General features: G+C 36.0%; 1 protein-coding gene across 7 annotated transcripts; it reads right to left on the bottom strand.

The window, feature by feature from the left end:
• Positions 1-1,450: 1,450 nt before the first annotated feature.
• LOC125680093 (D-glucuronyl C5-epimerase B-like) lies at positions 1,451-14,615 on the bottom strand. 7 transcript variants are annotated; one of them, XM_048919548.2, is made up of 7 exons: positions 14,166-14,615; positions 6,788-6,876; positions 5,868-6,022; positions 5,424-5,634; positions 5,135-5,312; positions 4,739-4,981; positions 1,451-3,698 (listed from the first exon to the last, which is right to left on the bottom strand). In XM_048919548.2, exons 3-7 carry the CDS (start codon positions 5,981-5,983, stop codon positions 2,665-2,667), a joined length of 1,782 nt encoding a protein of 593 aa, XP_048775505.1. In that variant the 5' UTR covers positions 5,984-6,022; positions 6,788-6,876; positions 14,166-14,615; the 3' UTR covers positions 1,451-2,664. The 7 variants fall into 7 exon arrangements, with proteins under 7 accessions (XP_048775505.1, XP_048775492.1, XP_048775498.1 ...); XM_048919535.2 differs by having other exon boundaries at positions 5,868-5,997; XM_048919541.2 differs by lacking the exon at positions 14,166-14,615 and adding an exon at positions 7,738-8,201 and having other exon boundaries at positions 5,868-5,997.
• Positions 14,616-22,808: the final 8,193 nt, after the last annotated feature.

Raw genomic sequence — 22,808 nt, 5'->3', positions numbered from 1 at the left:
CTGAACAGTAATCTAAGCTATCAGAATAAGTGTTTTCTTGTTATACAGAAATCACAGTTTGGCCATTAAAGTATAAATCAAGCTTCAGAATTGAGGGCCTTGGATAAGGCTATCTAGGAGAGCTACGTGGCACTTAACGAAAATCTTGTTGACAGCAAGGTTTAAAGAAAAGTTTGCTGAATCCCAGAATTTTACAGAAATGGTGCTCCTGTGAATTCTTTCTTCATCTAAAATAAGTAAGGAAGTTATAAAAGTTCTCGATTCCTTTGTATGCGCAGCGTACTGACAATGTATATGATAGATTTATCTGCTTATATACTGTAACATAATCGTTTATAAATAATTTTCTTTATTACATACTTGGTCCAAATATTGATCAAAAACGTAAATATGTCGAACATAATCACAGTAAAGCGTAAACCAGAGCAATTTTTATATCTATTTCTCAAATCATCGATCTCTCAGTAAATCGTAAACCAGAGCGATTTTTATATCTATTTCTCAAATCATCGATCTCTCATTGTAAGTCAGGCTTCGTAATATGCCGCATACCCTTTTCCAAATCAATTTTGAGGGGATTTAAAAACAATCTGTCAAACTTGTGATATATTTTGGCTTATCCCCTACCAATGCAACTGACTGAGTTCCTTTACATTCTGGCTGTCATATTTCCAATATGTAAACATCGAAGTTCAATGATGTCCTGATGATATGGGTAAGCCAGTGGGTAGGAGGTAAATTTTTCGTGCAAGTACACATGCTTTCTGCAATCACGTCAGAGTCCTGCTGTTGTGGATTGTGAAGTGTAGTAACTGAATGACATCGCACCTGTTACATCTCTTGAGCATATTTTAACGTGCTTACTTACTAATCATTAAAGTACGAGCCGTTAAATTATCCTAGTAATTATTGATTAAAATAAATTTGGTTAAATCTAAATATTATACACTAGATTATTCTGCGAAGAGACATTAAGAATTATGTCCATTCATTTCCAGGAAATGGGCAGATCCTTTTCCAAAACTTATAGTTGTTAATCCAGAGAAGTCAGCCGATTCTCGTATTTCAGGTTGAAGTAGAGAAGGTTCGTTTAAAACCTTTACGAGAGGGGTCTCTTTATAACTCAATTATCACTTTTCTTTCATACTGGTCTGAAACCTGAACCCTTCATCCGGGGAACTGCAACAGCAGCAGGTGTGAAACGTATGAAAAAAATATCTTAAAGCACCATCATATCATGTCTTTCGAAGGCAATATTCAGAACCTTGCAACAATGCTTGCACTTTGAGAGCTATTTGCAAACCATCTGCAATGCAAAAATCCGTGTGCATCAATTTTCGAAAAGCTCAGCTTTAGATATTTTATACACTCCGTTAAAGTGTTGTTGAAATAAAGTTAAAGAAAAAAGGTACTATACTAGTCCGCCGTGAAATAAAAAAGTACAAAAATATTCAGTTTTCAGTGTTTTATTGTGTTCGTTTCATGTCAGTTTCAAAGAAGTTGGAGAATTCAGATAAAGTTCAACAGACACACACACACACACACACACACACACACACACACACACACACACACACACACTCTCTCTCTCTCTCTCTCTCTCTCTCTCTCTCTCTCCACAAACTCACATTAACTAACATAATACCGGTAAACACTAACGATATGAAAATATAATACATATATTTGTACGCACATATTTTGTGCTCCTAAAGTACAGCCTTAATGAACAAAACACAAGCATGGAATGTCACAAACAACAATGTAAATCTATTTCACTATGTTGAGTTACAATGGTAAAATATCAAAACAAAGCACCAAACAGTCAGGTGGTTTTTAGTATGAACTGAAATCTGTTCTGGTTCCACCTGGGAACAAGTGGGTACACATGTACATTGATTGTAATTTCTTCGTCAGTGGCAGTAATATGAAATCTTTTCTCTCAAAATAATGTCCAACACAGTAAATGTCTCATTTGAAAATGCAAAAAAAAATATAACATGAGAATATACCGCAGTTTAACTGCAACATGATTTTTTTATGAGTATACCCAAAGAAAGTGTTTGAACAAAACATGAAGAAAAATTACAGTGAAAGTAAATTTCCCTCTTGTAAAGCTATCAATTCTCTTGTTAAATAGTCTACAATGACACCTCCCTCTGAAATAAATAAAGGGATTGCGATTCCCTTTATGATTTTTTTTTCTCATGGCTAAATTCATTCGGAAATCACCGGTGCAAAATATGTCTTATACCGAGACTATGTTGAGTGACTGGTTCGCGAGAATATGAACTTTTTGATACTCCCAAATTTTTTTAATGTGCATTAGCAGTGTATCATCTTCCTAATTGATGTTTTATTAACGTACCCGGATATCTTTAAAATACTAAATAAATACTAAATTTAAAAACTCGTAAAAGCGTGTCGCGTGAGTGCACTTCATTTTTTTTTAAATACATGTAGTAGCAACTTAAATTAGTTAAACCTACACAAATCAATAGTTCAAACTACTGAAATGCAAAATGGGCACTTTTCATCCCCCAAATTATAACAATTCCTAAAAGTAAAAAATGAACTATAACAGACTTATTTAATGCAATATCACATCGTACACTGCTTGGGCAACTGATACAACCTAACAATGGGATTCAGATAACACCTTCATTGTTAATTATGAGGCGCGATCTTTCCTTTCATGTACCCTTTCCATCGTTGAAGAGTGTTTTTGAACAGTTTGTCATCATCTAATTCAACGAGTAGATAAAGCTGTTTAATATGAACCTTGTGATAATCCCACCTAGCACGATTAGGGGCCAGCCCCGCGGTGATATGTCGAAGATCATAAAACGTCCCAATGCCAGAATCAAACATGGGAAGCATCGTTTTCAACGTCATCATTCCTTTTTCGTATAACTTTGCTGCTTTTTCTCTAATCCTACCTATTGCTATTTCTTTCAGGTCATACAGACCTATTAAAGAATATATAAATCCATTGAGCACAAAACTACTGGGCGTTGTAGGATACTCCTCATACCAGTCATATTTGTTCAGAAACTTTGCTAGCACTCCACCTTCTGAACTTGGAATGTCAAAAATATCCAAAGCTCTCCCCGCTGCCTCCAAGTAAGTCGAGTCTTTGGAGGCCACGTACGCACGAACAAGGAGAGAAATGGCCTGACCTTGTCCCATGGCAGAATACCACCCAGGTTCCAGCTCCATGACCTCTGGAATCAGTTTACGAGTCACTTTCACTGGCCAGCCGCCTCTGGGATCTTGATGCCGTACAAAATAATTCGCAGCATCAAAAAACAAATTTTTGTGTGCATGAGTAGAAAGAATAACATTGTCCATTACCCCGTGCCCACGAACACAAATAGCTGCAATTTGGGCTGCATTTTTTATTTTGATACTTCGATTTTTTGAATACTGTAATGTTAATCCTTTTTGGAAGTCTACCATCACTTGTCTCGTTAAGTGAATCCATTCTCCTTTCATGTTTGATCCAATGCCATAATAAAGGTCTTTGCCATCTAATTTGATTATATTGTCACTTAGCACGTAATGAATACGAAATAAATTTCCATCTCCTGTCTGAATCAAAACGGTTACACTTCCATTATTGATAAACATAACATCCAAGGACATTGTTGTCATCCTTCTTTCCTTTGCGGATATTGAAATTCCTGGGTTTTTCACATTTGCTGAAAAGATAAACCAGATGATAGTCAACTTTCAGGTAATTAACATTAGTGAAAGGTAAATTTGTTGCACATCTCTTCGTGTAGATCACCAATAATTAATTTTAATCTTTCAATCTAGTTTGCTAATGCAACCTCTCATTGAGTTAAATGCTGTCTGACTTGTTTCATACCGATTATTAGGCCGTTCTTGGCACACTGATTTTGACTACGGATAACTCCGTTTACCTGATCAAGATATAGGGCTCACGGCGGGTGTGACCGGTCGACAGGGGATGCTTACTCCTCCTATGCACCTGAACTCACCTCTGGTGTGTCCAGAAGTCCGTGTTTGCCCAACTCTCTATTTTGTATTGCTTATAGGAGTTATGAGATTGATCACTGTTCGTTATCTTCACCTTATATAGGAGTTATGAGATTGATCACTGTTCGTTAACTTCACCTTATATAAGAGTTATGAGATTGATCACTGTTCGTTATCTTCATCTTATATAGGAGTTATGAGATTGATCACTGTTCGTTATCTTCACCTTATATAGGAGTTATGAGATTGATCACTGTTCGTTATCTTCACCTTATATAGGAGTTATGAGATTGATCACTGTTCGTTATCTTCACCTTATATAGGAGTTATGAGATTGATCACTGTTCGTTATCTTCACCTTATATAGGAGTTATGAGATTGATCACTGTTCGTTATCTTCATCTTATATAGGAGTTATGAGATTGATCACTGTTCGTTATCTTCACCTTATATAGGAGTTATGAGATTGATCACTGTTCGTTATCTTCACCTTATATAGGAGTTATGAGATTGATCACTGTTCGTTATCTTCACCTTATATAGGAGTTATGAGATTGATCACTGTTCGTTATCTTCACCTTATATAGGAGTTATGAGATTGATCACTGTTCGTTATCTTCATCTTATATAGGAGTTATGAGATTGATCACTGTTCGTTATCTTCACCTTTAGTAAAGGTGTTTGAAAGTCTAGATACGTTAATAGATTCGTAAGACTACCCGGAAACAGTTGTTCTTACTTGCTGTTTTAAACTCCACTACGCCATTGTCCAGTGACGTTCTGTCATCCATACGACTGCGAATCTCCGATTTTCGATCCGGAAGCAGCCAGTTTGAGAGGTCGGTTTGCTCTCCGTCCTCCAGAACTTTGCTTTTGGGTCGTGGCTGTGACAGGTGCTTGCTGTAATGACTTAAACCATACTGTGCTATCTGTATAGGGTAGTAGTGACCTTTGCGCTCCCATTGTGTCGATATTGGAACACCTGAAATCATTACATCATTTATTGTTAGAACATATAAAGAGTTTTCTTGCTATATGTACGTTTTATGATATAAAAATATTATTTACAACATTGCTATACTGAAAACAATTGATTGAACAACTCTAATAAATCAAAATATCAACCATTTCCTACCTTCGATGCCACTGACACATTTAACCCTATTTCGGTCTTCCACACTGTACAGATCGAACGACATGAAGACTCCGCTGGGGGAGTATTTTGGCTGGGGGTCAGTGGGAAAATCATCCTGGTAACTGTGGTGAAATGAAAACCTCTCATATCCATCCGATGTCTCAAGAGAGCCATACACCTATAATTGATATAGTACAATTTGTATTTATCACCACGTGTACAATTTACTCATTTTAATGAGTACCTGATTTCACGTTCAAAACTTTTAGTAATGCGCATCATGTCATACCTCAAAATATTTCTGAATGAATGAAAATGGCATGTAAACTTCATTCCCCTCTTTTCTGCCTGTTATGGAGTAGTCCCCATTGATAATGCACTCCAGTTCCTCATATTTGAGTGGGTGAGTCCTTTTCACGTGGTTATAGGACTGGGCTATCCTGGGTTGAAAGCCCACAGAAGCATCAAACTCGCCGACGACATGTGATGAAACCTCTTCTCTAAAACGCCAAGACAGAAAGGCAAAATATTGTAGTCCACATTTGCTTAGATTTATAGCCATATTATTTTTATCCAGCTATGATGTAAAATTCATTAATCAACAAATGGATATAAACATCATTCAGAAAGACAATTTTTACATTTTGCTCGTTTAGTAGCATGTCGTTGTAAATGGCATGACTTTCAGCAAGAGTATTTGGGGTTTGGGTGGTTGGGGTTGAAATTGATTTACCTGTAAATTCGGTCCTCTTCCTTGATGAGATCACATTTTCCAATATTATAGACGGTTAGCAGGAGAGGGAAGGCGCCCACGCAGAGGATGAGGAGCTTCAGGTGGGTACGGTACATATGAACGGTAAGACCTGCAAGTGAGGATAAATCGCTCAACTAAACGATTTTCCATTCAGGACATCCGTAAGTTATACAGATACTAAATTAAATGAAGATATAATCATAAAAAATTCAAAAACTTTTAAAAAGTAGAAACATTTAAACAAATCTAATAAGATTTTTATTGCAGAACTTTCCTTTTTATACCATCTGTAAGTATCAAAAACCGGAGATAATATAATGCTATAAAATATATATGGTCTTTAAATTTGTCAAATATTATTAAAGCTGAGACATGCAAACAAATTAAGGGAGATAACGACTGCAGTACAGGCACCTGCCGACAGACCGCTGGAGCCGTACTGTAAATAGACTCGGCATTAAAGTGTAAAGTAAAAAATAATGAAGTCTCTGTACAGCTGATTTTGCGATCATCTGAAATAACATATACCTGTTTAAATTCACTGCTTTAAGTCATATTTCTACGCGATTTTGAAGTGCGCGTATACAATTGATAAATCTGTCGGTTTCCAGTATAACGTACAACTTCAAATCTCTATTGAGTATATTATTCAGTAAAGCTGAGTTCCGGAAAATATCATTCGCTCCGCTTTAGATGCATTTACGAAATTTCAATTAAATTCAATAAATAAATAAATACAAATAAGCCCAAAATAGATAACGATGAAAATAGAAGTGATTTCCCCATAAACAAAATTACTATATACAATGTACATGCACGGCGCTTTTACGAGGAGACTGATATATATTGTCCAGTGTCGAGAAGGCCATCATTAGCAACAAAATTAGAATAACATTTACCTCAAAGTCCGTGACATCAAAGCGAACCACCAGCGGCTACCTGCAGCAACGGGAGAGCGGTCAGTCTTTATCAATCATCTCACTCCGAACTGTTAAAAAATGTTACATTCAAATGAAGAAAATATTTCACTGTATATACTTTCTCTGAAAAAACAGTTCACTATAATTTCCATGCACAAATCTTGGAGAAGTGAAGATTTACTGAAAAGGCATATAATTCCTATGCTGATTTCTCCTTTAAAGTTTCTATGTGTGTGCACGCTTGTTAAAAATTTATCCCCATGCAGAGTAAACTACATACCTCGTGATATACGACACAAATGATAAAGAAAACTTAAAGCATGAAATTGGATGTAATTAGAGATAATTTTGTTGTCCCGTTTCGGAGGCAGCACGCGAGCACACTAATCACAAACTTTTCATGGATGAGTAATTTCCTAAATTTTCAACAAATAGAAATTATTTAAACAAATGGTAATCAAGTTCTTCGGTGGGTATCAAATTCATCGACAAAATATTTCTAACAATCATACATTATAGAAAGAAATCCGAGAAAGCATACTGGTGATGCGCGTTCTACCTGGCCGTTTAAACCCTCCACACCTTGTAGTCCTCTCTGATAGAAGTTAAAAGTCACGCTAAAAATGCGCCCAAACCACCAAAACAAGGGGCGTGGAAACAAACAGAGGCCAGATACTGATTTTAAAGGAAGCTGACTAAACGACAACTGCGGATATTTTCAGCTGTTAGATTGTGTATAAGTAACATGTTAACTTTCGTACCACTTTCAGATAAGGTTTGAACAAAGATAACGGTTTATTGAAAAACCGTCCAACACAATGAGCCAATAAGATATAACTTTATTGATACATTGGATATATTTAACGTCCCCTATTTGTACAAAACTCCTTGTAAATTTGTTTTGTAATGTTAAATAAAATTGTACTCACTTTAACTTAAATATAACATCCAATGCCAGGATAAAATATCAAGGATAAAACACACCAAGAAACAGATTCTCTTTGACACCTTTGCTAATATGCTGATCATATATAGAATCACATATTAGTGGAAAGTAAAAACTTCATGAATAACGTTAATCGTCTTCCTAATCCTTAGGTGTAGTAATCTTCTCTCAGTTACCCAGTCCGTTTATATAGCCCCCGAGCCACTGTCAAATGTGGATTTAAACACTATGTATAGCGAGTATGCTAATTGAAAAGTCCCAAAGTAACAGATTATCCTCTCAGATTTCCGTTCCTATCCGGTCCTCTCCTCTTTGTTATGTGGAGGGATGCGACTACAAAGACTGGGAACTTTAAAGCTTCTGATCGACAGAGACCTGAGATCCCCTGTAATCAGTTATCGGCTTTACAACTTCGACAACAATGTCTAGTTTTGTCTACTTCAATGATCTACCTGTCTTTATCTACGAAAATGAGGGCAGTTCTGATAATTGTTTAAATCTGTTGTGTCAGTGTTACTTATCAAAACATTTAAATCCATTTCGTCACTTTTCTTCTACCTTCATGCATACTGTGTTAAAGATTATGATGAATGGGTAAAATACCACACTCTCTAAAGATGGGGTTTTCTATTTACGCTTTCCGCCACATCCTTCTTTTCCCTTTTAGAACATATAATCCTTTTACAATGAAATTATTCCTAATGCCGACATTAATTGTTCTATTAGTAAATATTGTTGTAGGTGTATGCACAGACGGGTGCACTGGTGGCCAAACTTATCTGGAGTTTAGTTCTGACGGGCTGTAGAGTACTCTTCACATGTACAGAGCACGTGTGCATTTATCATACTTCGGACATCTGACCAATGTCACAGGTCCATCATCTATAGGTCTGTTTATACATAAAGTGTTATTTTCTTTATTTTAAATTTCGCTATTTTCCTAAGTTACTGACTTGGCGAAAAAAATATCCAAATAATACTAACATGTATATATATATAAAAAAAAAAAAACAAACAAAAAAACCCCCCAACATATACGGTCTTGGAATCGCATTCATCCCCTTGACTGACTTCATCAGAGAGTGAAATTGACATCAAATATCAATAATATTTTATGTATGCCGGCTATAACTCCCATACAGACTGCTATATGCATACAATTTTGATAATTAACAAAGATAATTTTTATATACGTTGTGCTAAAAGACAGATATTTCAAGAGGAGAAAACGTATAAAAGTCCTATCTCCTTTCCAGCGTCCCGTTAGCTTGTCTCCATAAATCGACAAATGACAACGAATAACTCTATAAATGTTAAAACAGACAAGTGACAGACTAAATGTTTGACATTCTTTTCATTAATTGTTCTACATTTATTGGACTACAATATATTTTAGAGATGTGAATGAACTATGTCAATATTTGCATAATGAATGAAGAAATAAGCATATGAGGTGACAAGGTTTAGAGTCATTATTACATCTGTATAAAAGGTATTCCTACGGCAAATAAAATCCGATTCAAAAGAAGAATTTCACTAACACTATTTATTCAATTTTTCATGAACACACAAATCTTTTGACATCTTCAGTCAGTCCTTTTAAATTCACAAATAATGGTTTTTATGAAACCGATGGCACGCTTGCATATGTACAAGTCACCATATAAAATAGGGGAAAAAACAATCTTCACCAGGCACCATGCTTAATACGTCACAGAGTGCAAATTTAGTTTTCATGTATGATTTTCTTCAATATAGTAATTATATAAACATAATTTGATAATCCGGAGTGACCGTGATAGGTATCTATCCCGAGCATTCCTAGACGATTTAATTCATATGTCTTATCTAAATAACCATTTCACGTATTCAAGCATTGTTCTGTTCTTTTTGTAGATTTCAAAACACGTTCAAATCGCATGTGTATACAAACTGTCCCACCTCGGACATTTTCCCTACAGGTGGATTTCAACACAAAAGTACTTTCTTGAAGATTTTTCTTATCAAAATATACTAAACAAACACCATCAATATTCGCCTGTTCTTGTTTCTGACAAGATACCTGCAGCATTAGATGAAAACCCGAGCTTTGGAGTGTAGAGGACGGATTTTTCACACATTTGTAGACAGGGCCACAAGAGTCACCACAACATCCAAATGTTGACCAAACAGAACTCTCATTTTAGGATAGTGTTTGTTTATTCTAGGTATCCAAAGGGTGGTTTTTTACATGCACAAGTTACACATTCACACTGGTTATAGGAGACTTATAAAATCATAAAGATCGTATGTATTATTCAAATGCAAGAAGTATTTAATGTAACGATAAACATCTAAATTTCTTCTTCTTTTTTTTTTTACTTTCGAATTATGTGTCCTTATAGTAGGAAGACTAGTGAATACCTATAGATAACCAGAGAGATACAAATGGTTCTTGTCCTTATAGTAAGAAGACTATTGAATATCAAAAAATAACCAGAGAGATACAAATGGTTCTTGTGCGTATTACTGAGTATCTAGATTGAGGTTTAAGATGAATAGCACTTGTAAGTGACAAGACTATCAACTATATAAACAATGCAGAAGATGATCGAACAAAGCACACCTGTTACTTTTGATAATATAAAGCACAGAGCAAATATATTTGTAACTTATCATTAACCAATTTGTAGATAATCTTCGATGTAAGTATTTTCATTATCTTAAGCACATTTTAGATTCGTATATATTAACCACAATCTCAATCCATCATGTTCTATAAACAGTTGCACACTCCATAATAGAATAAGACCAGTCTTGCTTCTGGTGGTTTAGAAATAGTTTCTATAAGAATTTTAATACGAATTTAAAACTAAGCCATAGTTTGACTTCACAATCCGTATAGAGTGTTCAATCTCATCCTATCAGACTGCCTTAACTTTAAAATCTCATATATAACAATGACTTTTGATACGAAAATTGCCTTACGCAACATTTATCAAAATATTATACAGATCGGGACTTTCTAATATTTACTACTTTTACATTGCTCCCAAAATAGATCAATGAATAAAGATGAAGAGCAATATGTATCTTGGTCAGGGTCATCCAAGAGCTTGGTTGTTTTCCTCTTTTAATTTTTTCTACTTTTTTGTTTTCGTTTTAGAATTCAAATCTGAGGTTTATAATACTGATGTATTGATTTTAGAGGAACATCCTAAATGGCAAATACCATGTCTCCCAACTAAGTACAATAGTCAGTTAGAAATCGTAAATTTCTGACATCATAATTATATTGTCACAACACTATAACAGACGAAGCGATACCTATTCGTGGACGATATATAGTTCATTATTCGGGAAAATAGACAATATTTATTGATTATAGAAACAAAGATACATCTACTTTTTACGGAGATGTGAAACTGTCTCGGTCCCATTCTAATTAGACAATTTAGATCATTGATGTTCAAAGGAGTAAACTAATTATCGACAAGGTGAGATTTAGAGGAGTCTCTAATGTGTCTGATGTGGGTAAGTAGCTTGGACAACATTTGGTATCAGATTATCTAGTTATTCTATTTACAAATAGGTTAGTATCCTTTTATCATGGTCCTGCTAATTGGTTGGAAAATTTGAACTACATGAAGAAAAACTGATAGACGGAAAGCGATGACCTGAATAGACTGAAAACCTGTAAATAAAAATGCATCGCATCTTCCACCAGCCAAATACGCGTGCATGAAAGCCCTACAAGACTAATACATATACCATAATTAGAATTTTCGAAGTGTATTAACAAAGAGAAGAATTTCCTGTTTATTTTCAGAAGTTAAGCCTTGTAATAAAAGTTTATTTATCAGCTTAAGCTTCTTGATAAACATCAAAGCATAATTCCTTTCTGACCTCTGTACGACAACTGATAGTGACAAAGCTATGATACGACATATATCAGTTGATAAGCCTAATCACGCAGTCGTTGGTTGTCCCTTTCTATTTCAATTAGACGGGTCTCAATACATTAACACCACAAAACGAGGTATTATATGGTATTATCAAGCTCATCGTGCATTGGTAAAGGTTAAGCTAATAATGTCCTACTAATTGAAATCACTGTGCTAGATACCATGTTCCCATAATCATCAAATATTTTAATGTATATCTAAAATATTCCCAATGCAATCACCGCAACACATTTCCCTTTTCATTCATATGCAAGTGAATTATTTATTCTTGTCGTCGCGTAATTTACTGTCACAAATTTCCATCATATTTCATGTAATCCCCCTTTCAAGAATGTACGACCTATATCATTAACTGAAAATAGACCTGAATGAAAAATTGTGTCAATGGCGAATTTTTAAATTTTGACGGGGGACAGCTGTAGAATTGTAAACTCTTTACCACCATACTTTTTTTCTAGTTTTTTTCTGACAATGCAATATCTATCTATGAAAGATGAATATAACAAGATAATAGAAGAGAATAGATTTATTTCTAATAGGGTACAGGGAAATATTGCAAACATAAGGAAAAGAAAACCAAAAGACAGCTGAAACTGGACAAAATTACATTGGACAAGAAGGAAGGAGTCACTGCACCTCATATTGCCATAGTTCAAGTAAACAGATGGAGCTGATCTTTAAGCTGATTATATTAAAATCTTTGCCGTACGTGAAAGCGACCTGCATGCGTTGATAAAATTTTATTATGTTGGTATTCAATACACTAGTTATACATGTATTTCAGATTTCATCTTGTTCCTTGGTCTTGTTTGCAGGAAAATGTGAAGGTGAACGGCGAATGAGAGATTCATTTAACAAATTATCAGTTTTCAGAGTGTTACCTTTGATATGTTTACATAATTCTACAAACTAACAACATAGATACGGTTTGTGGCCAATGGCCATTCATTATTATAATGTTAAAAAAATTCATGATTTAAAAACCCCGAAGACGTGATAATAGTAATCTTAAAGAGATTCCATCTATGGAAGAACTCTCCTTGGATGATGTACATGTTAGATATCATGGAAACAAACGAGTCTTGTTTTCGAAAGCAGTAGCTACAGTTGTGCTTCAAATACAATGGATCCCGTGGAGATCCGGGTTAGAATAGGTCCTCAGTACCCCTTGCTTGTGGCAAGAGGCAACTAAATGGGGCGGTCCTTCGGATGACACCGCAAAACCGAGGCCCCGTGTCACAGAAGGTGTGGCACGATAAAGATCCCTCCCTGCTCAATGACCATAAGCGTCGAGTATGAGCCTAAATTTTGCAGCCCTTCACCGGCAGTGGTGACGTTTCCATATGAGTGAGAGATTCTCGAGAGGGACGTTAAACAATATACAATTAATCAAATACAATGAAAATGCAGATGGTTACAAAATATTGATTAAGTTATTGCTAACGACAGCATGAAAGCGTGTATGGTATCATTGAAGATACTATAAGTGAGTGCTTCTCTCCTGATAATAATATCCTCATCTAATCAAATAAATGATTAGATTAAACAATATCCTGAACACACGGAAGTACAGAGATGTAGTTTTAAAGAAAATGTCGAGAATTCGAAACAGTTGTAAAACCGCATTTGATGTTTTCGTAAACTGAAAAGCAGATTCTTATCATAACACCATCTGAGAATCCAAAGATAAGTCTGATACATCTCACTTAGATTTAAGTATTTTGAAACAAATTAACGTTTAGACCGATACAGTTTCACTAATATTTCTCGAACGAAGAAGTCGCTATCTTGAATGATATATCTTTTAAAATACATCGCCCTTACCTACCTCCCAACTCTCGATAATTTTTCATGGAATTATAAAACTTGCACAAAATAAACGTGATGAACTTTTCATAATGATTTCAAAAATATCTCATTATCCTAAAACACACGCGTACATGTAACCCGAAGAAAGATCGAATGGCAATGTTATATAATTGTATGGGGAGGGGGCTATCTAAGTTAATTTGGATCCAATCCTATTGATAAATGTGTTTTTAAAATTCAAAAGAGATTACTGAAGAATGTGATATAATTTTTACAAATGTTCTCTCATGTAGTGGTATTGTATCTCGCAACTAACATTAGCAAATATCAAGAGCACTACCACACTTAATTACAAACTTAGCAGTAATTATCAGGCAGGCAGTCACAGTACTTACTAACAAAGAGAACTTACACTATACTGGTTCATTAGTTCATAGTATCTTATATGTAAAATTTGTCATCCACCAATTGTGCTGCAGTTTTAGGGATACTTTTAATCTATTGTTTTTTTGTTCGCTGATATACATGCAGATATATTTTTCCAACTAAAAAATCCCTGCAGTTTAATTATAAGCCCCCTTCCAGCTGTTTTTGTAATTTCGTCAAACATACACCCAGTACATTCAATGTTTACAGACAAAACAACACGACCACTTACCTGTAGGGGATTTGAGAGAGCCTTTACATTCCTTCAATCAGAATCAAATCAAAAACATCGCAGTGCTACACTGATACAGTATGATAAATTTAAATCATTCTCTTTGTTACATCAAGATATCGGCGTGTTGTTCCTTCCTCGAACACATTTCGACTGTGTACTATTAACGTCCTTCTTTGTATATATTTACTTTTTGTGTCGAGAGCAGGCCAGCCTATCGGGTCGCCCTCCGCACTTGGCCAAGCGTGGAAATCTCTATGGCAAGTTTCGTTAAATGATGACTCTCGCGTCTGAAGTTGAATGAATTAAGATACCTGAGAGGCTCAGTTAACAAATCATGTAATGACCACACATTCTTTGAAAGATGTGGAAGACATTACGGACCTATCATTTCATGATTGTATCTGAGGCACATTCAGGAAATTTAATTCATTCAATGAATCATGTACGCACACTCGGGGTAATGTTGGTTTATAAAGCAAAATATACCCGGTTTCTCTGTATTTAAATTTTCTTTATGCTATCAGAGAAGGCATCACAACTTGATTAAACAAAATACATATGAAATGAAAAGCTGTGTTGATGTATACTGAATTAGATATACATAAATGTTAAAAATTCAGTATTTGAATGGAACGGTTTCATTTCAAATAATTTTATAAAATAATTAAACTAGGGGGGTGGGGGGTTCCACTATTACATATCAGCTCAACGATAAGCAAATAACGTGGAAGATGAATGTACAACCCTGACACGGCACACAGATATGTGTGAGACATTCTTTTTTTTTTTTTTTATACCTTTCAACATAAAGAGGGTTTCACAAAATAATTATGCTGGACACATGTGACAGAACTCGTTCTTAGGTCCCTAGATTTACTACACATATATTTTGAGAATGGAAACTTTACACAGTTTCAAAGGATTAGTAACTACATATATGTCTACGGAACACTGCAAAGATGGCAACAAGTGTATTCATTGCAACCACTTTCTTTATTTATTACCCATTTAAAAAGTCCCCCAAAATTATTTCGGGCGTTAATGAGCAAGGTACTTCGCATCTTAGGGGGTAATTGTATTCCTAAGCAGATGCTACCTGGTCAGAAACGAGAGAGCCTGACTCACAGCTCGTGCCCCGTGACAACAGATCAAAGAAGAGAATTGTCAAGTCAGGACTGTTCAAGTTTACTAGGACCGTCAGCTTCAACAATAAACCACGCGACAGAAGCGGGAATGTCCATGGAGCGACCCAGCGGAAAAATTCCTGACATGTCATCCATGGGTCACAAAGTCAACAGGTCACAACTGTTATTCATTCTTAAAATAACAACAATGCAACATGTGAAATCAACATGGTGCAACAGATTTTGCGGGACAGATGAACTGGTCTATTTCAATACATTGAGGGCTGTTGTTCAGATAATGCACGTTAAGAAAATATGAAATGGACTTTTATAATATCTGATCATCCCGAACTAAATTTTTTCGATCATATTTCAGGTTTATGCATTAAAATCTCAATATACTGACAGAAGAATCTATTGTTGCGAAGACTGACACCATTTATGATCAATAATGTACATTGTATTCAGCTGTTAAATAAAGTTTTGTGTCTGTAACAGTAAACCAAACTAAATGCAATGGCTTCTTAAACGTTAGTCCATATAAATATTAAAATGGTGGCTAAATTTTCATGGATTACAAGTGTACACCTCGATTTACAAAAAAATGTACGACGACGTAACTTTTATTGAACAAGACACAAATACAATAAGTCTGCCGAAATAAAAACATCAATCAAAGAACGAAAATTGATTCCAAGGGTAAAAATAATAATTGCACATTTTGGTAAAACAGTTAATTTTAGTGGGACCAAAGTTTCGTTATCATCACAGAATGGACATTCTGCAAATTCGAATCCTCCTAGAAAAACTGCTATCTCAAGATTTAACTCCATAGAAATAACGCGTTTTTGATTATGAATTCAGCATCCTAAATCCTGGTTCCATTGTATATCTGGTTTCCGATTTTCTCGGATTTCTTATAGGTGCTAACTTGCTAAGAGAGGCTCCGTACTTTGTAAGCGTCTATCACTGTTGAATAATTACATGCTATTTTTTTTGTTCTTAAAACACGACAACTTCATCTTACCTGATTAGATATTACAAAAATCACTTTCACACCATTAAAGAAACTTGATCATGAGAAATATTTCGTTCCCACCTATTACACAAGCCGCATGTTTTTGTTTGTATTGGTCACGTAGACAAATGGGACTTTTTAAAGTCACGCTCAGTTTATAATATTTATCCGTTTTACATCATAAATTCAAAAAACTCATTGAACTCTTATACAAGACCTTCAACAAACGAACAACATTGTTTTTCTACTCTTCAACAAAGCCCTTCTTAAATATACAAGGTGATTAGATTTCAGAGTTTGTTATCTCCCCTGTGATCAATACACTGTTTGCAGTTTAATATGCACAACAATGGTAATAATACACGAAGGTTGGACCTCACCCACCAGTGAAACATGACATCCTGAGGAGGACAAATGATTCGGTCAAATGACGTACCTCTCATGTAAAGCTACAAAAAATTCATTTTAAAGATTATCAAATGAAGTTTGAATTTCGAATACTTCAATAAGTTTTCACAGTTTCAGCCATAGGATGGGTACGATTATGTTGTTTAATGTGGAATAATTCGTCTTTTCCTGTCAGATTCTTGCATATCATGTTTCCTTGACAAAGATAGGAATATTTAAGACAACATAGCTTTCATACGTCTGTAGGTTCATGGAGACATCTTGATGTCACAATGAAAATTGAAATCTTACGAATAAAAAGTCCTTGTGAAGCCAAAAGAATTATATATAATGCATCATATAAATCATTTTGATAAAAAAAAAAAAAAAAACCATCAGAAAAAATGGAAAAGAAAACACCTTTTGCGAAACCAAGTTCTATTCTGGGACTCGTTGATTTAGTTATCTTTCGAGAATAGGACAGCCCAAGATGATCTATTTTGACAATTTGCTTTCCTTAATATGGTCAAGAAATATCACGTTAGAAATGGCAAATACATTAATTTAGTCGGAAGATATAGTCATGATTTATTAAGCCATGGAAATATGATTATTGGAACTACATGGTTAAATGGCAATTAAATGTGAAAGTGGAAAAATCGTAATACTACATCTGCAAATTGTAAGGTAGAGAGGTTTCTGGTAATTTCAAATACTGAATAAATTATTCCATTCGATAATCTATCTATTTCTTTGATAAAACATGGGTTCTCTCTCTTAAATATGTTAACTCAATACCCTAGTGGTTAAGGTGTTCGCTTCGCAGTCGAGAGGCCCGCCCGGGTACGATCCCGGCACCAAGTCAAATTTGAAACATTTTACGGTAGGTAGTGGCTGTTTCTTCGATGTATTCCTCCGGAAAAACAGGCCAGAGTTAGACTTTGAATTTCTCCTGAGAAGAACCCGCGAGCCCATCTTTCCCCCTTGGAAAAAGTATCCCAGTATAGAATTTACCCCGATTGACAGCATGCTTCTCACTTTTTCTAGTTCTAGCTATCTATCCGTTTCCAGTTTTGTTACTACAGAATTTACAAAACAATTTCAATTGAAGACATGAAATCTTACTTGTATATTAGAATTCATTCTATACCATTAGGTCTTTGTCGTTATAAAAACTGGGTGCCACCAGATAACTGAAAAATTGTTGAGTGTGGCGGAAAACAGCAAAAAACCAACCACAACCACCCCCAAAAAAACCAACCAGTTTTATTTCATATATCAATAAAGTTGAGAGTAAACGGATACATTATAGGCTTTAGTGCACTTTTTCATGCTCGTCCCGTGGGGATCCGGATTGACTGGGTCATGATGACTACCACATCAGGCAGGAACAATGGTATACAGTGGACACTCCTGACGCAACTCGACGATCTCGACTTTGCCGATGACCTGGCTCTCTTTTAACACAACCACAGTCAGATGCAGGACAAAACAACTCACCTTGTAACAACATCAGCAGGAACGGGACTCAAGATCAATTTGAAGAAAACAGAATTGATGAAGATCAACACCACTGTCCAATTACCAGTCACAGTTGGTAGTGAGCCCATCAGAGAAGTTGAGTCTTTCATCTACCTGGGGAGTGTGATGGACAGACAGGGTGGCACAGACCGCGACATCAAGTCAAGAATCGGCAAGGCACGAGCAGCGTTTACCATGCTATAGACCATCTGGGCCTCAAAGAACATCCGCATTACTACCAAACTGCGGATCCTCAACTCTAATGTTAAGTCCGTCTTACTGTATGGAGCAGAGACCTGGAGAACGATCAAAACAATCCTGCAGAAAATCCAGACATTTTACAACACCTGTCTCAGGCGCACCTTCAACATCCTATGGCCTGAAAAGATCACAAATGAAGAACTATGGAAGTGAACAGGACAGGAACCATTAGACATGCAAATTAGACGGAGGAAGTGGGGCTAGAATGGACAAACCCTAAGGAAGCCATCTTCCAGCAACACACGCCAGACCCTGACCTGGAACCCACAGGGCAAGAGAAAGAGGGGCCGTCCAAGAAACACCTGGAGGCGTGACTCGGAGGCGGAATTGAAGGCGCAGGACATGACCTATCTAGACGCAGCAAAAGCAGCCCAGAATCGTGTTCGTTGGAGGACTGTCGTCGATGGCCTATGTTCCTCATGGAACGACAGACCTAAGTAAGTAAGTAAGTGGGGATCCAGGTTAGAATAGGTCCTCAGTACCCCTTGCTTGTCGTAAGAGGCGACTGAATGGGGGCGATCCTTCGGATGAAACCGAGGTCCCGTGTCACAGCAGGTGTGGCACGATAAGGATCCCTCCCTGCTCAAAAGCCGTAAGCACCGAGCATATGCCTAAATTTTGCAGCCCTTCACCGGCAATGGTGACGTCTCCATATGAGTGAAATATTCTCGAGAGGGACGTTAAACAATATAAAATCAATCAATCATTACAGTATTTTCAGAACTAACCGTTACTCCATTTAAATCGACTTATAACAAACATATTCTATATTCACTACACATATTACTAACAATATTTAAAGACAGTCGGTGCAACGTGGGTACTCCATATTTTCGCAAATAAACGCGTAACATTCGCGTTATAACGTGGAACTTTTGCAAATAAAAGCGTTATGACGCGAATTTTTCGCATGCTGATTTAGACTATGAGAATTCCGTTTACCTGTTCAAAATAGAGGGCTCACGGCGGGTGTGACCCGTCGATGGGGGATGCTTGTTCCTCCTGGGCACCTGATCTCACCTCTGGTATATCCAGGGGTCCGTGTTGGCCCAACTCTCTATTTTGTATTCCTTATAGGAGTTAAGAGATTGATCACAGTTCGTTATCTTCACCTCTCTTAATGCCGAGCGTTTGGCGAAGGAGCAACCAGTATCTATTTTAACGCCTTAGGTTTAATGTGGCCATAGCACGAGCGGAGCTCGAACTCACGACCTCCCGGTTACGAAGTGAACGTTCTACCACTAACCTACAGCGACCGGTTTCAGTATAAATGAAGATTTCGGTTTAAATAATTTGGAAACTAGAGAGGGATTCTAACCTATTGCCTTTTTTTCGTCGGGGGGGGGGGGGGGGGGGACTATTTAGTGTATTTGTTCATGGGAAAAATAATATACTGAGGTGCTTTCCCCCCAGGAGAGGGAGAGTTTAACCTGGGCCTGTTTTCCCGGGGTAAATTTTATACGGGGGAGTCTATGCTGCAACACCGACACTAGAAGTTGACACGATAAAGAACCCTCACTGCTACGGCCCTGCGCACTATACATAGGTCAAATGTAGCCCATGACGTCTCTATATGAGTGAAAAATTCTTGATTGTGGCATAAAACAACATACAATTAAACAAACCTACACACAAATACTCAACGTACAACGAGGAAAGAATCGGTAATTTAAAACGGTCAATTACTAGTACTTGATTCATTAAAAATAAAGAGACGTATATTCCTTTCAGTAACTTAGTACAGTTAGATATCGTGTATAATCAACATTTGCTAAACGAATACCTAAATATTTAATGAAATCCGAAAACGTTTACCAATATTGATTATGCAAGGTGGTTAGAAAGTCTAGAAGAAGCTTTGACATTTTTACGATAGCTTTCCTATATTCTAAGATTATGGTGCATCAAAATCGATTTGTGCCAAAGCCCTTTCTTGCATAGATCTAATTATGAATTAAATCGGGTGGAATTCGTGCAGTATTAGCAAGGAGAATCTCCTGAAGATAAGAATTACAAGATCTCACGACATGCGGTGAACATAGCAGAGGTATATAATTCTTTACATTTTTAGCCACCGGAGGGTTGATCTTGCGGGAACCAGGAAGTGAGATATTTAAGGAAACTCTAGTATTCAAGGATATTTTCTGACGTTGCTAATGATTGTTTTTGAATAATTAGAATTATAGAATTAGAAGTAATGTGTAGGCTGGAAGTTTGCTGAATAAATACAGTTATAAGATAATTCCATCTTCTTTGCCACTGCATGTTCGAATTCATCCTCGCGAAGATGGTTCAAATTATATTGTGTCTTTTCTTTGATACATTTGGTTGCACCAGGTCTCTGTTATTATGCAAACCTATCTTGAAAATAATACTTACTCTGCATTATTAAGGCAATTCATTTTCATGAATCTGCAATGGTCTCTCTCTGTATGACAGAAAAGCTCTCTGCAACTCCGTGTACACGGCAACACTGTAATGTTGAAATAAGCTGCATCACAGTAGTCCAAATATTCACTGATTTATTGAATAATGAGAACTTTACATAGTGCAAATTCCTTAAGAATTCAAATTCGTTTAGAAATGATGTATAGGTACAAAACTCTGCATTCATTAAAGACCAACTTTTAAAGTAAAAATGGATTTCAGGTTTACAAGTCTGCATGGCATTATCAACCCAAGAATTGGTTTCGATAAGGGCTGGTAATGCAAGACCATAAGTGTTTTGCACTGTACTCCTAAATGTTCGTAATGTGAAAGGTTTTGTGAAAATCAATAGATCTCAACTATAGGTATTTATCTTCTGTTTGACTGGGTCCTTTTCGAAAGATACCACGTCCATGGTCGAGATATTCTAGATATATGTGTTTGCAAAATCATCAAAATTAATTCTGTATATGTTACATAATTTACTTTCATTTTCTGGTTTTCACTTAGAAGCATGTTGATGATTGATAACACTTATCTTTGTAATGCTTTTTAGAAACTTCAAACAGGTACATACTTGCAATATTTGAACAAAAAAAAGTTTTATATGTCGATAGTGTAAATTTAAAGGATGCCTCCCAGAGTGTGCATATCTGCATGGCTATCCTCAATTGTCATCCAAAGTGTTAGCCTAAATATATATAAAATCCAAATTTTGTTTGCATTTTACTATGCAAAACATTTGTTCGTGTTGCGTCTACATTTTATTCGTCACTACATTTTGTTGTCACAGAAGAGTTTCCCCTACTATATAGTATAAGCAAGGTAGGGTTAAACAACTCGACTGGAAAATCGTCTTTGATTTCTGAATAGACTGAGCTGTATGATTGTCGAAACCATATATACATAGTTTGAATGATATTAAATGTATTCAAACGACGGGGCATAAGTTATGATTTATGTAGCTTGATACCTTTCACGTTTGAGAATGATAACCATCGGGGACACCAAATGGGTGTTCACGGATCGGCGAGGCGACACTCGGCAGTAATCCATTTTAATACAAAACAATTGTTAAAATGGTGGCCTGAAATGACCCGCATAAGATTGCTATCACGTGGGGTAGTCTTTCAGCTAAGTGTTTCTCATTTTTCAACGTTAATAACTTTCTCGATCATTTGTGATTGTATGTATATTTTCAGTTCTTAAATTTTTCTTTTGAGTTACTTTACAGACTACAATTACCTCTTCACACACGAAATGCAATCGGAATTAAATCTGAAATTCTATCACTTCTACTTAAAGTAATACCCTGCATGTCTCCATTTCTCCGACAATTTTTTCCATCCAAAGAATTACTTCATTTAATGATTTACTAACTATCTTCAAAATGATGATTGCTTGCTTTTGGTAAAAAAAAAATCAAGATTGTTAACCGGGTAGCCTGGAGAGCAGAGCTCTTAACATTGTCAAGAACCATTGCCCACCGTTTTAATTACTACATATATGAATTTAATTACATGTACCAAGCAATGTTTACGTATTTTACACATCATGCTGTACCATCAGGAAGAGACCCCATGGCACACACTAGATTTCAAGATGTCTCCAGATCTCAAGTAAATATTGAATGACCGCTTATACCTGTTTGAAAAAGCATGTTGAACCAATGTACAAACACACTGCCACGTGCCAAGCCTTGTAAAGGATTTACTGTACATACAAACGCTTTTTAAAATTGATCTTTAATTGAACGAGAATGGCAAAGAACAGCAATTTTCTAACGTATCACTTCTATGCAATACCATAGAAAATACTGTAATCTCAATTTCGCATCTGACTAAAAAAATCCAGATTTGTTAGTTTTCATAAAATATAATGACATTTATCATCATAGTAACT

Source organism: Ostrea edulis, chromosome 1, assembly GCF_947568905.1.
Source record: "Ostrea edulis chromosome 1, xbOstEdul1.1, whole genome shotgun sequence".
NCBI lineage: Eukaryota > Metazoa > Mollusca > Bivalvia > Ostreida > Ostreidae > Ostrea > Ostrea edulis.
Note: the sequence above shows the minus strand (reverse complement) of the source record. Positions and strands in the feature narration are given on the sequence as shown.